At 39.4% G+C, this 13,934-nt stretch overlaps 2 protein-coding genes across 7 annotated transcripts in view; one reads left to right on the forward strand and one right to left on the reverse strand.

Moving 5' to 3' along the window:
• Positions 1–8,621, reverse strand: part of samd4a (sterile alpha motif domain containing 4A) — a 72,323-nt gene extending 63,702 nt beyond the window's left edge. The window contains exons 1-3 of one of the 3 annotated variants that reach the window (XM_088334157.1): positions 8,410–8,621; positions 2,031–2,122; positions 822–1,563 (exon numbers count right to left, since the gene is read on the reverse strand). The gene's annotated coding sequence lies outside the window, so the exon portion shown is untranslated. Of the gene's footprint in view, positions 1–821; positions 1,564–2,030; positions 2,123–2,346; positions 4,186–8,409 lie in introns of those variants that run through there. The other 2 variants (XM_088334158.1, XM_088334159.1) reach the window with 2 other exon arrangements.
• pacsin3 (protein kinase C and casein kinase substrate in neurons 3) overlaps positions 8,088–13,934 on the forward strand; it is a 42,768-nt gene continuing 36,921 nt past the window's right edge. For 2 of the 4 annotated variants that reach the window (XM_088334164.1, XM_088334163.1), the window contains exon 1: positions 8,088–8,505. Coding sequence is in view for 2 of the 4 variants with exons in the window: in XM_088334161.1 (XP_088190287.1) it covers positions 8,838–8,997 (160 nt within the window). In the remaining 2 variants the exon portion in view is untranslated. Of the gene's footprint in view, positions 8,506–8,705; positions 8,998–13,934 lie in introns of those variants that run through there. The other 2 variants (XM_088334161.1, XM_088334162.1) reach the window with 1 other exon arrangement.

The raw sequence follows: 13,934 nt of genomic DNA on the forward strand, positions 1-13,934 counted from the left end.
TTTGTTGCTGTAATTCGTCATTGCATTTGATAGTTGTATTATCTCGTTGTGTTTCGTTGACATGATTTGTCGTGGCATTTTGTTGTTTTTAGTTGTGTTTCGTAAATCTATTTTATCGATGTATTTTCCCACAACAAATTGTTATTTAAATGAGCGGGCGGATCAGTGACGATCAACCAATAAGTGAAAAGCTCAGGCAATTTGACCCGCCCCCCTCATTTGTATAACATTTTGCTATGTCAAAATACAACACCGACAAAATACGACGATGACAAAATAAATAAGTGAATAATTAAATGACAAAATACATAATTGTATATGAAAACATTGCATTAATGTCATATATTTAGGTATTTCCTGATTTTCTTATGTGTTCATTAATTTATATAGGTATATTTGTAGATATTGTTTTATCTTTACATATATTTCTACTTGTGCCAGGATTGGTCCTACATTTCGTTGATGAATAACTACAAAAAGCATTGAACTACTAGATAACGGGCCACATTACGTCCTTTATTCCCAAGTTTGTGGGTTATCAATCATACTCGACTGTATATAGCATGCCAAAATTGCGAGTATTCAGTTGTCTGATTCAAAAACCTTCTGCTGCGTCAACAAGTAGCAAACGTGTCCTAACTTATCTTCAACTTATTTTTTGAAGAATATATAAATGAAATATTTTGTAGATAAATCATCTAGCGAATGAGTTTGATTTAAAAGGAAATCGTGGCGAAAGGAGACACTCGACTGGCAATCCAGTCGGAAAATACCAGACAACTGCGGAGCGTAAAGACGGGATACATTTGGAAAGTTTTTACCTTGATGCCTGCTTTGCATCGTTGTTTTTTATCGGGGAGGGCAAAAAAGCAATCTTTTGGATGAGCAGTGCCCCTTTACTCCGGTTCTGTGGCTTTTGCCATCTTGACTAACTTTTCCTCTGTCTCTCCACTCCAGGTCGGCCTGCGCCTGTTCCAAATGCTCTCGGCAAGTCAACGTAACATGCGGTGGAACATCTCGGTACCGATTTCAAAATAAGACGAGCAGTTGTTGCTGCCACTTGGTTTTGTGTAACTTTTAAGCATGTTCCTTAAAATTGGAGTGTGTAATGTCCAATCTTGGGAGGGTTACTTTAATAATTAAATCCAATACATTTACTAGTTCCCTGTTGAAAAATGTAATCTGACGTAATCCAAGTACCATAATACTGCACTCATGTAACTTGATTTCTTTCAAGTCGAGTCAAGTCATTTTATTTGTATAGCCCTTAATCACAGTCTCAAAGGGCTGCACAGATCAAAGACTACTGCAAACTACAGACATATTGTCAACATAAAATATAGGTTATTCATATGCTATAGAATAGAAGTGTTTTAAGCTTAGATTTACACATTTCCACTGAGGTTGCAGATCGAATCTCCGGGGGAAGAGCATGCCACAGCACAGGGGCCCGAATGGAGAACGCTCTCAAACCTGCGGGTCTCTTCTTGGCTCTTGGGATCACTAGTAGACCAGCATTTTCAGACCGAAGGCTCCGGACAGGAACATAAGGAAAAATTAAATCTGAAAGATATGAGGGAGCAAGTCCATGCATGATTTTGCATACTAGCAACAGAACCTTAAAATCACACCTTAAGCTAACAGGGAGCCAATGCAGGTTAGCTAAAATCGGGGTAATGTTGTCAAACCTTCTCGTCTTAGTTAAAAGGCTCGCTCCAGCATTTTGGACTTCGGGAGACCGGAGAGTAGTGCATTCAAAAACTTTGAATTACTTAAATCCCAAATTTTATTTCACATACATTAACAATGTAACCTTCGAAAAGAAATAGAGGAAACCAATATTAAGTAGTTGCTTGTAATCCAACAAAAAGTGCTCAAAGTTTAACCACTTTGTATCGTCAAGTAATGTTTATTTGTATAGCCCTTGATCACAAGAAGTCTCAAAGGGCTGTACAGACTATAGACTACCTTTTATAATAAAATAACAAAAGGGAAAAATAGAGCACTAAGAAGCTACAATTGTTACCTACCGAGGATGTTTTGTAAGCCAAAACAGAAATATCTTGATTAATATTTGAAACTTCTCCTGGAGGCAAATCTTCTTTGTCTATTTTTGATGAGTCTGCATAGTGTGATGAGAAAAATAAAACATTCTTTCACATGGCAGACAAAAGATGTTTTGCTTTGGTTCATATTTAGAGCACAGTAAAGGTTGGCTGAATTTTGTCTTTTAAAAGGGGAAAGTAGAATATTTTATATATTAAGTATGTGTTAGCAATGCCCAACTAAGATCAAAGAGGCTTTGTAAAAAAAAAAAAGCACTGTACTTATTCTCTTTTATCTTACTTTTAGAGGCACTATTCTGGGACTCGCAAAACTTTATGAAGCAGGAAAGATTTTGCTGGGAGAGGGGTTTCATCCTCGTTCTCGAGATTATAAAAAGAAGAGTTTGTTAGTACAGTTCTTGAGGAATGAGCTGACTGAGGCTGCAATCATGACTTTAACTCAGGCGGTGGTGGCAGGGAGTAGCAAAATTTCAAGTTAAGGACACCGCCTACAAGAACCCAATATTGTTCTAAAAACAAAGTGTTCACTTTCTAAATTTCCAACAACTCTTTTTTATCATTGCTCTCTGTCTACCTAGTGTCAGGGATTGAAATGATAGACACAATTCGTCTCGGACAGCACGGCAGCGCAGTGGTAAGCGCATGTGCGGCACAGTTCTGAGGTCATGAGATCTAACCTTCTTGTGTGGAGTTTGCATGTTCTCCCCGTGCTTGCGTGGGTTTCCTCCGGGCACTCCAGTTTCCTCCCACATTCCAAAGACATGCATTTCAGGTGATTTGGCCGGTCCAAATTGTCCCTAGGTGTGACTGGGCGAGTGAGTTGTCTGTCCCCGTGTGCCCTGCGACTGGCTGGCAACCGGTTCAGGGTGTCCCCTGCCCACTGCCCGAAGATGACTGGGATGGGCTCCAGCACTCCACGACCCTACTGAGGACAAGCGGTGCAGATAATGGATGGATAATTTGTCTTTGAGCACATTATTTATATGCAAAAATGGGACATGTGAATGAGTGCATGGAGTGAACGAATTGATGCTTGAAAGGATGCAGTGGAAGAGGGGGTACACGTCCCAAAGCATCAAATTGCAGTTTCAAGTTAATTTTCATCTTTATACTTGTTTATTTGATGTTGTTTTGTTAGTTGCACTTTAATTATATGGCACTTTTCTGTTTTTACTCATACATATGTTTTGTACTCAGGTGCCCGGGGCAGCTGCGGGGGAGAGCCGAGAGTAAGCGCACTGGTGTGTGTGTGTGTGTGTGTGTGTGTGTGTTTGTGAAAACGGACAAGGCGAACGTAAACAGAGCTGATGCGAATGTGTAAAAGTATAAAAAGAGTCAAAACCAACGCACACCGGACTTCATCATTGCCCCCTGAAGTGTGCAACATAAATCTGCGTTTGAGTAAAATTTAAAATTGTAATCCTGCAACGTAATCCTTATTTTTAGTAAATATACATATAATTTCTTTGTCTTTTTTCTGTAATTGTGCCGGAATACCATCACATTTTTTGGTATCCTAAACACATTACACCGTTACATGCATTCCGTTACTCCCCAAGCCTTGTAATGTCAAATATTTATTGAAACTTTGCAACGCAAGTAATGCAATATAGAATTCAGAGTCAAACATAAAATAAAGTGACCTTGACAATCAAAAAAATGTACTGTACTCCCTAAGATTAAAAAGGACCAATCATGCCATATGTAGAAATAAATGTATAAAAAATGTATAAAGAAATAAGAAACCTATAAATACATGCTTATTTAAATAGCTAAACAAATAAATTAATCATGTAATACCTTAAAATATGACACAAATGCAATGTATTCATATATTTATGCATTTTGTCGTTTATGTTGTTCATTTTGTTGTGTATTTTGTCAAAAATGTTTTACAAATGAGGGGGCGCATCAAACTGGCTAAGCTTTTCACCTATTGGTTTAGTGATTTGTTTGTAACTTATCAACCATCCATTATCTTCACCGCTTATCCTTAGTAGGGTCTCAGGGGTGCTGGAGCCCATCCCAGCTATCTTCAGGCAGTGGGCAGGGGACACCCTAAACTGGTTGCAAGCCAAATGCAGAGCACACAGAGACACACAACTCACTCGCTCATTCACACTTAGAACAATTTGGACCGGGCCAATTGACCTAACATGCATGTTTTTGGAATGCGGGAGGAAACCGGAGACCCACGCAAGCGCGGGGAGAACATGCAAACTTCACACAGGAAGGTTCGATCTCATGACCTCAGAACTGTGCCGCAGACGCGCTAACCACTCAGCCGGCGTGCTGCACTTATCAACCAATAGGTGAAATGTCAGGCGAGTGGGCCACCTCCTCATTTTAATAACATTTTGTTGCACACAATACAAATGCTGAACATGAAAAAAATCAAATTTTGAAGAATTCTGAAATGCGCGGGGCCCTTCACTCCCCCTCTCTGGTGCCGTCTACGTTGCCGGCTCGCTGAGAGGACTGCGCTCTGCAGCGGCGGTCCTAGAGAACCAGGAACGTGGCGGGGCCGGTGTCACTTTCAAAGAGCCAGCTCAAAGATCTGGTTTGTTCCTGAACATACATCTTATGCAGGCTGGAGGTGGGCCTCGGTTTAAAATGCAAGGTCCGCCATTGTCATAATGACATGTTATAATGTATTGCATAAGTCACTGTCATGTTAAACCATATTCATATATGCATAAAATGTCTATACAACTTCAAATATTTGACATTTTGTTAAGTTTTAATCAGAGTGATATGTTAGCGCTGTGTGTACACACATAAGTAATAATCTAATCTTGATTAGATCACCGATGACCTCTTTCGCATCAGTTCCAGGGAAATATCGACAGATAAAGAACATATCTGCATGAACAGACTTGAACATTTTGCTAGCCATTAACTGTTTTTTGTGTTGGATATTAGCTTTAATTTTGAAGGCATTGACTATCGAGTTCCGGCTATATTTGGGGGCTTAATGCAGCCAAACTAGCGCGGCCAGTTTCCACATGCTAATCATTAACAGTGAAGCATGACGTCAGGGGCTTGGCAGCGCGAAGCAGCACCAAAATAGAGAGTGAGAGTGAGCGAGAAACAGACAGAGGGGGTGAAACACCACGCGACACCACAAAAATGCAAAAAAATAAAACCCTCTTTGGTATCCATCGACAACGAGTTTCACCAGCAGATCTTCAGAGCATACAAGTGTACATTCTCCTTCACGGTGCGAATCATGAATGTTGAAAACCTCAATGGGACAGCAGGGCTTTCAACTACGAATTACATTATTCAATTGAAAGAAACTGTTTTAAAGTTGTTGCATACAAACTTTGTTCCCAGAAGTACGTGTTCATTCCGCGGATTAATTTTGACTGTCCTGATTCCATGAACGCAGCCGTTTTACACAAGCACACACACGTTTGTCCCCTTACGCAGTTGCATCCCGAAACCAATAGGTGGCTGTACAGGCACGGAAAATGTCAAAGTTAACTGTACTTAAGTCCTTTTTACACACCATACCTGTCAACCTGTACGGGTTTGCCGTACAAAGTACGTTTTTTATGCATTTTAAGACGAGTACAACGTACAAGGAAATTTGCGCGGAAAAACGCAAATTTGTCAATCGCATGCGTCTGCCGCCTGGGGATTCCCATCATGCATCATTCCGGAAAAAAAAACATGGTGTACGATTATTTTGTATTTTGTACAGGAAAATGAAAATAAAAAATCCCTTAAAAAATACAAAATAGTTTGCACCATCTTTTTTTTCAAACGTGATTATTTATGCAGTTTAACAAGTTATATTCTACATGTGTTTCATTATATCATTCTGTACATATTCTTAATAATAAAAAAATAAAAAATAAAATCAAGAACAATTGTAATCAGCGTCACTAAAATATCCATTAATAACACTTTAAATACAAATTTGTAAATAAAAATATTTTTGGAGGAAAAAATTAGTCGGCATTTCTATTTTGCAAACCAAACTACTATATCAACCATTGATGTGTAGTGCCTAATTTCGACTCCCCTGCAACATCCTCCCCCTCGCGTAAACGTGCATTCTGCTGCGCTTCCGACAATAGCTTCATTGTTTTAATAAGCTTGTTATATAGAATACGATTGCTATTGTTGGAAGCGCAGCAGAATGCGTGTTCGCGCGAGGGGGGTGTAGGGGAGTCGAAATTAGGCACTACAGCGGCAGACGCATACGTACAGTAGCATCAAACGCTCGCTTCGTTTGCAACGAAAAAAACGATACCGCGGCGAACTCGTTTGACTTGATTGATTTGCCGTTTCGTGATTGTCGGTGTATACCGGATAGTACCCATAATTAATAAATTTGCGTTAATCCGTACAGATTTTCTTGTACGTCGTACACGTCTTAAAATGCATAATAAACATACTTTGTATGGCAAAAATGTACAGGTTGACAGGTATGACACACCCAATACCATAGGGACACATGGACAAATGAACACATTAATGAAATAGATATCCACCCTTTATACATCTAATTATCTATATAATATATTTATCTGTAGGTCTGCTAGTAATTTCTAGACAAGTAAAAGCTAACTTTCGCTTTATGGTTCCCTTAACTGCCTTGGTCCTCAGGGCACCAATGAGGACGCAACTCAGGACATCTTTCTCCACTGTCGACGGTTCCTGGCCTGTTTTTGGGTCGTGGCAAAGTTGGCACCAGATCATTCCTTCATGTTGTTGGCCGAGTTCTATTTTGGTCATCGTCTCCTTCTGTCCCATTGGACTGTGCCCCGGAGAAAAATCTTGGCCATTACTGATGATCTTGTGACGTGACCATCCCACATCAGTTTTCATCTACACAGTACATGTCTTACAAGCAAAAATGAAGTTGGAACTACCCAGCGCTTGCATGAGTCTGATCTTTGATTTCACCTTTATGTTCTTGTCCCTCCAGATGGGTTTAAGTCTGGCAAGTGTGGCTTTAGTTTGAGGTATCCTGGCCATGATTTCTGGTTCTGATGTGGCAATATCGGCAGCAAACAAAGATTAGTGACGTTGTGTCCCCAAATGCTGATTGTACCTTCATTTTGCTCCAGGGTTCCGGACATGATCCTTTCCAGGAAGATTTTGAATAAAGTTTGAGAATGCAACCTTCTCTCACACAGAATGTGGTTTAAAACCACGCTCCAATGGTACCATTGATCCGTACCGCACTGTCGACATTGGCATACAGCTGTTCAATGGTCTGAACTAGTTTCTTGCCCATGTTTTACTTCCACATGGTGGCCCATAAAGCTTGCCACACTGACAAACATCTTTTTGAAATCCACAAAAACGTGATAAAGGTTTCCCTGCTGCTCATTCTCTCGCTGAAACCAGCCTGTGCTTCCGCTGGATGTTTTTGGCTTGTGGTTTCAGTCTCTTCAGTAGGACCTTTAGCATAAATTTACTCGCATGGCTGATAAGACTGATGGTTCTGTACAGTATTTGGAGGTTAACTTTAACTAAAGTTGATATAACTTAACAATATACACTTTATGGATGGAAAGAATAAGTAAAACAATAATCAAAAGACTATGCGTCTGTCATCTCTCTAAGGTATCTATCATCCCCATCTCTCTGTCTCTCTCCCCATCTGTCTCTCTATCTATCTATCTATCTCTATATCTATCCCTATCTCTCTATTTATCTATCCCATCTCTCCCTCTAAATATCTACCTATACCCATCTCTCTCTCTTGCTCTCTCTCTCTCTCTACCCCCATTTCTATCACTCTATCTATCTACCTACCCCCATCTCTTTTGATATATCTACCCCATCTCTCTCTCTTTCTCCATCCGTATCTATCCCCATCTCTCTCTCTCTCTCTGTCTATCCCCATCTATCTATCTATCTATCTATCTATCTATCTATCTATGCCAATTTCTCTCTCTCTCTCTCTCTCTCTCTCTCTCTCTCTTTTCTGCTCGGTGTCTTTTTTCCGACGGTCATGAAGGCAGCACCGCGTCGCTGTAGAGACTCGAAGGGTTAAAATGTAAGAGGATGAATGGATATTGTAGCTTGCAGCATCTGATTACAGACGCCACTCAAGACTGAGAAGGAGGACGCTTCGCTTTCTCGTCGTTCAGCACCCCATACCTTTTTAAGAGGTGGTAATTCCCCGTTTTTCTGACATAGCACCGCGGGTTTCAACCAAAGTGGAAAAGACGACAGGTCCGCCAACAAAAGTCGGATACAGACGTCGACATCAATGGCCGAAGGTAAACACCTTCGGGTCAAAGTGGACTAAAACTGAGCTCATGTCCTAGTGAGAGAAGGTTTACAAGTAAGGACAACACAAGAGTGAAGCGAGAACGACCTTCTGGCAGACTGTTGAAGTGACTGCCTGGGAGGGGACCACTCGTCGTCCCAGGTGGATTTTTACTCCTGGTTTGTTCAGCCCAGAGGGGAACAGGTAAGCAACTTTCTTCCACCTGTTAGCTGAGTTTGCACATGGGCGAGTGCACAGCATTTGGATTGCACAGCCGTCTTGGAAAACAACAACAGCAACAAACAAAACGTGTTTGTAAAGCCAAGGAATCTGCTCCTCTGATTCAAATGCTGACATATGGCGCTTGATGACGCTTTTTCACGAGCACTCCTGTGATCTTGTCATTCGGTCACTCGGTCTTTTTCTCTCGTTTGGATCTACAACTACTATTTTAACACTTAGCCAACGTCCTGGATATTAATTTGTAAGCTTTTTATTGTTTTTCAAATAGGAAGTCACACAAGACAGCATGCATCATGATCATAGTAGGTCTATATTTAATCGACTACGCGCTACCAAGGCACTATAACGCAACAAAGCAGTTGCTGGGAACCGTCTGGCAGTTTTATTTCATGCTAATATTTGGAATTTTCCCTATCAACAATTTGGAAAAGGACAAGTGGAACTTAACTCCAGGTATAATCGAAATTTGGTTTTGTTACTGTTTTAAATGAGTACCGTTTCTTCTTATCTTTGTACTTATCATATGTATCTAAATGTTGTATAACGTGCTGCACAGAATTCGTTTTTCTACAATTTAATTGTTAATTCAGATTCATCATATTTTAACACGTTTTTTCCTCTTCTCGCTTGACTATAACTTGAGTCATTTTTAAAAAATGGATCCAATCCTCAAATCAGGAGAAAGTGCAAAGGACTTAGCAACAGGATGTGACATACTGTGGTAGTAAAAGTAACTGCAGGTAAAGTGGGTGTGGCAGAAACCTCTCCTGTGTGTGTTTAATTTGCTGAAGAAAAAACATCTGTGAAATGTTGCCTCTATTTGACAGCCTGTGATACAAGAAAATAAGTTTTACTTATTAGATTTTCAAAAAGAAAAAGGCAAACAACTTTACATGAACTTTGCCCTTTTTGAGCCATTGCTCTGTTGTCTAATTGAAATGTATGTGGGGGAGATCGAAAACACCCAACATCTAGACTAAAAGCTGGATCTGTAATGGGGGTGTGAGGTGAAATCCACCTCCAGCTTCAAGCTTGTGGAATTTTGTGGAAACATGTCAATGCTTGATGTTAGTTCCCACCCATTCTGTGGTTGGCCCAGTTTGTTCACGTTTCAAGCGTAAATTATTTGCAGCATGTTAAGGTAAAATGAAAACTCCAGAAGAACCCTTTGCCATTGCTGCACATGGAATTGTGACATGTTTTTGTATGTGAACAGCAGGGCAATCAGATTCTAGGTTAATCTTTGGCAGTGTTGCATGCAACATGTAGCGGATTATGCCAAGCCACTGTCCTTGGAAATAAGGCTGTCCTGGCCCAATCGGTGTAGTGGTGCTGGGAGAACTGTACAGTTTGTGTTGGAACAAGGCTGTGTTATCCCTTCCTTGACTTTGCTTTCTTATCTACTCTTTTTTCTGGGCCTTGTTTATTTCCAATCCTCAACCCAAACACTGAACTGTCACATACTTTTCCACTTTTGTCAGTGGAACAGAGCCTCAGGCTGGTGTCAGAGCAAACAACATTACTCCAGTACTGCAACATAATGTGACATCTATAAGTTAAAACGAATGCCTGAGTTCTATCAAGCCAATCACAGCAAAATCAAAATAAGGTTTGTTGGCTATAACTCATTGATTGTAAAGGCTTGCCTATGATAGCTAACTTCTGGTCACCTTAGTAATGTTTTTTTTTTTAAACTGGATTACAGTCATGACCCTCTATACAAATTTAAGGAAACAAAAATAGAAAACTGTTTTTTTAAGATTTAACTCCTCAAGGCACATTTTTTAAAGACAAGGGAAGCGGCCACATTCGGACTGCAAGAAAGTTTTCTACAGACTGTGATGATTTTGAGTCATATTGTTTCATACACGGGCAGCACGGCGGCGCAGTGGTTAGCGCTTGTGCGGCACAGTTCATGTCGTGGGTTCAAATCCAGCTCCAGACTTTCTGTGCGGAGTTTGTATGTTCTCCCCGTGCTTGCGTGGGTTTCCTCCGGGCACTCCGGTTTCCTCCCACATTCCAAAAACATGCATTTCAGGTGAATTGGCCAAATTGGTGAATTCCAAATTGTCCCTAGGTGTAAATGAGCGAATGAGTTGTCTGTCCCTGTGTGCCCTGCGATTGGCTGGCAACCAGTTCAGAGTGTCCCCTGCCCACTGCCCAAAGATGGCTGGGATGGGCTCCAGCCCCCCCGCAACCCTAATGAGGATAAGCGGTACGGCTAATGAGATGAGAGATGAGATTGTTTCATACACCAGGAATCGTGTACTTTTTTTTTCACTGTAGGTTACTTCTCCTTGAAAAAAGTGCAGTTTTTGTCTGATACATTTATGCCTTTTTAAGTTTATTTGTTCAATCATATTTTAAAAATATATTCGAGAAAATTATTGAAAAGCTTTTTTTTCTTTGAAGTAATTCTTGCCCACTTTTGCTAGAGATGGTGCCTGAGAAAAAAAAAATCTTTGTTCATTTAGTGTTTCTATCTTGGGAGTTTTAAAATCATTTTTATTTGTGCCTGTTGAAAACGAAATATTCCTGACAAAGCCATAAGAATTTTTTTTTTCTTTATTCATCTGATATTGTAATATATTCGTGAGGTTTTCTGTAGGTTCCATTAGGTTCACCTGACTTAATGCCTTGTTTTGAAAATCGTCGGCATTCGATCGATCTTGTGGCAAAATTAAATTATTGTTTGTATTTTGTCCTGTGTTCATTTGACTTTCACACCCCTGTTTTAGGGCATACTGATGATCCAGTCATTTCCTGAACATTTTGTGTGAGTGTTGAAAAAACAAGTCAATTCACTAATGTGAAGGGAAAAAAGCATAACTCAGAAGTATTTTTTCAAAAAAATCTAGCATTATCTCTTTAAGTGCTCTCATGAGACTATCAGTGAAATGTAATACCTACTTAAAAATATCCGCTATGGCCCTCCTCTACTATTTGCATCACTCTGAAATAAACAACCCTGTCCATTTCGTAATCAATCAATCAAAACACTTCATTTGTCCCCAAGGGGCAATTAAAAGGCACACTGAGTAGCATACAACACCTACCCACATACATACGTACAATAATCCAATGTTCGACCGTAAAGTGCTTAAGTGCAGAGGTCAATACAATAAATAAGACTGAATAAACCTATACAGTACATGAAAATAGACAAAAATGTAAAAATTTATGCTATAAAGAATATACGACTAAATTGGCAGCATTGTTAGTTTGATGGATTGAATATAAAACGAATTAGTAACGCAAAAAAAGCTGTGAAAATGGATTAAAAAAATGAGGCAGCGTAAAATGTCTTTTAGTTGGCAGGGGACTTGCAAGATCTCTAGCTCTGTCTGTTTATGACCGACTTCAGTCTGGGCCATGTTGCATTTCTTGGATAATGTTTTAGATTATTTTAACTAATGTGTAAATATTTAACCCTGTTGGTTGCTATATTTTTATTATTTAAGGTGACACCAATTATAGTCGATAGACATGTATCAAAGATGACAAGGAAAGACCAGTATCTCAAATATGCTCTTAGATGTTTGAGTAAATCAGGTGGTCAGTTCAGCAAGTATTGATGGATTAGTAAGTGTCACGGAGCAAGTGTTTGCTTGAACAAAAAGTCAATAATAGCAAGTTTTTTTGGGGTCTGTCATTTGCTGTGTTGATTGCAATGGACTCTTTGTTTGGAAGCTCAAGACGTATTTTTTTTCTATTGCTATAGATAGATAGATAGATAGATAGATACTTTGTTCATCCCCAAAGGGAAATTCACATTTCCAGCAGCATCCCTGAGCTGAGAACAATCGAGAACAATCGAAAATAACACGGGAGCTGCTGGAGTGGCTGCCATTCGTGACGGCGCCGGAAGAAAAGATTCAATTTGAATCATTTACAAACAAACAAACAATTGAATCATGTACAAACAAACAAACAAAATATTCATGTTTATGGGATGTTTTCTCGTAAAGTCAAATGTAATGTTTTGTTTATTCAACTCAATGGACAATTAAATTATTTAATTTGAAATGATGCTTAAAATGATGTATTTATATTATCTTCTTTAAAGTTATAACTGCTAAATAAAAACTTATGTTTTTAATTGATTTAAGAACATATTTGGATGACAAGCAATTGATAAAACAATGCAGCCATTTCATACTGCTTGATGTATTGTTAGTCCGTGCAAATGTATCTTAAAGCACTGGTTCTCAACTGGTCTGACTTTAGGACCCACTATCCCACTCAAATAGAAAGCCCAACCAAAATATTAAAAACATTTTGACTTCTCAATTGTATTCAATTGAAGGATGGGGCAGTTTAAAGTGGAGGTAGTACAATATGTTCATTTTATTTAAAAAAAAAAAAAACTACCAAAGGCTTTAGGTACCTCATACTCTCATATAAGCAACCCCCTAAAACTGCTTTAAAATAGCCACACACGAAAAGAAATTCAAAGTATTATTAAAGCATGTACCTAACCATCAATACATATTGAACTATACTTTATACCATGTTAAACTGGTAAAAAGCTAAAATGTCATGTTTTTAAACCATTTACTGCTCCTTTCAGCAGCACTTCAACGACAGACAAATGTTTCCTTCTTCAACTTGATCGTTGTCACTGTTTTCCACTTTCTCTTCCCCTCATCATTTACTTTCTTCGGACCCATTGTCATGGCCAGAAAAAGAGGAAAGAAATATCTGTGAAATCCAAATAAAACCAGATGTGGACTTTATCAAACACGCCGATTGACTGAATAGAAAAAAGAGATTGAGTAGGGCATTATCACCATCTACTTTTAAGGAGCGTAATCGACCCTTTTTTTTTCTTGGCATTATTTTGCTGAGGCAAAGGCCCGCAAGCCACTGAAAATGGGTCTGCGATCCACTTATTGGTCTCGACCCACCAGTTAAGAAACACTGTATCACAGGCTTTAATGGGATCATATTGCTTTTGAATGGTGACCGGAAGTTACCATCCTTACCAGTCGTAAATGCAGAAGCCTTGTGCATTTGAAACAAAAGAATGCATTATATTTGCATAATCATTATTTCATCCGGCAAACTTACTATACTAAAGTGAATCAGATGATACAAAAATATGGCAGATGCAAAATTTCCGTTTTGATCCATTTACAACTCCTTGCTAACGGGGTTATTTTTGTAGCGTGAGTGAAAGGCTTTGACCTCTTTCTTATGAGGCCTTGGAGTGTCCCTCTCTTTCATTAGATTTTGCCAAATGGCTCCATGTTTGGCATTTCACCCCGACTCCCAAAATGTGCCACCTTCCAACCCCTTCAGAGGTTTATAATAAGCACCAGCTGCACATTGTAGCGACTATCATTCTGCAGGGGTTTCGCTAACCACCGATACATAGTGTTAACGCTGTG

The sequence above is a fragment of the Urocampus carinirostris genome, chromosome 4 (assembly GCF_059441175.1).
Source record: "Urocampus carinirostris isolate Australia breed hairy pipefish chromosome 4, RoL_Ucar_1.0, whole genome shotgun sequence".
Taxonomy (NCBI): Eukaryota; Metazoa; Chordata; class Actinopteri; order Syngnathiformes; family Syngnathidae; genus Urocampus; species Urocampus carinirostris.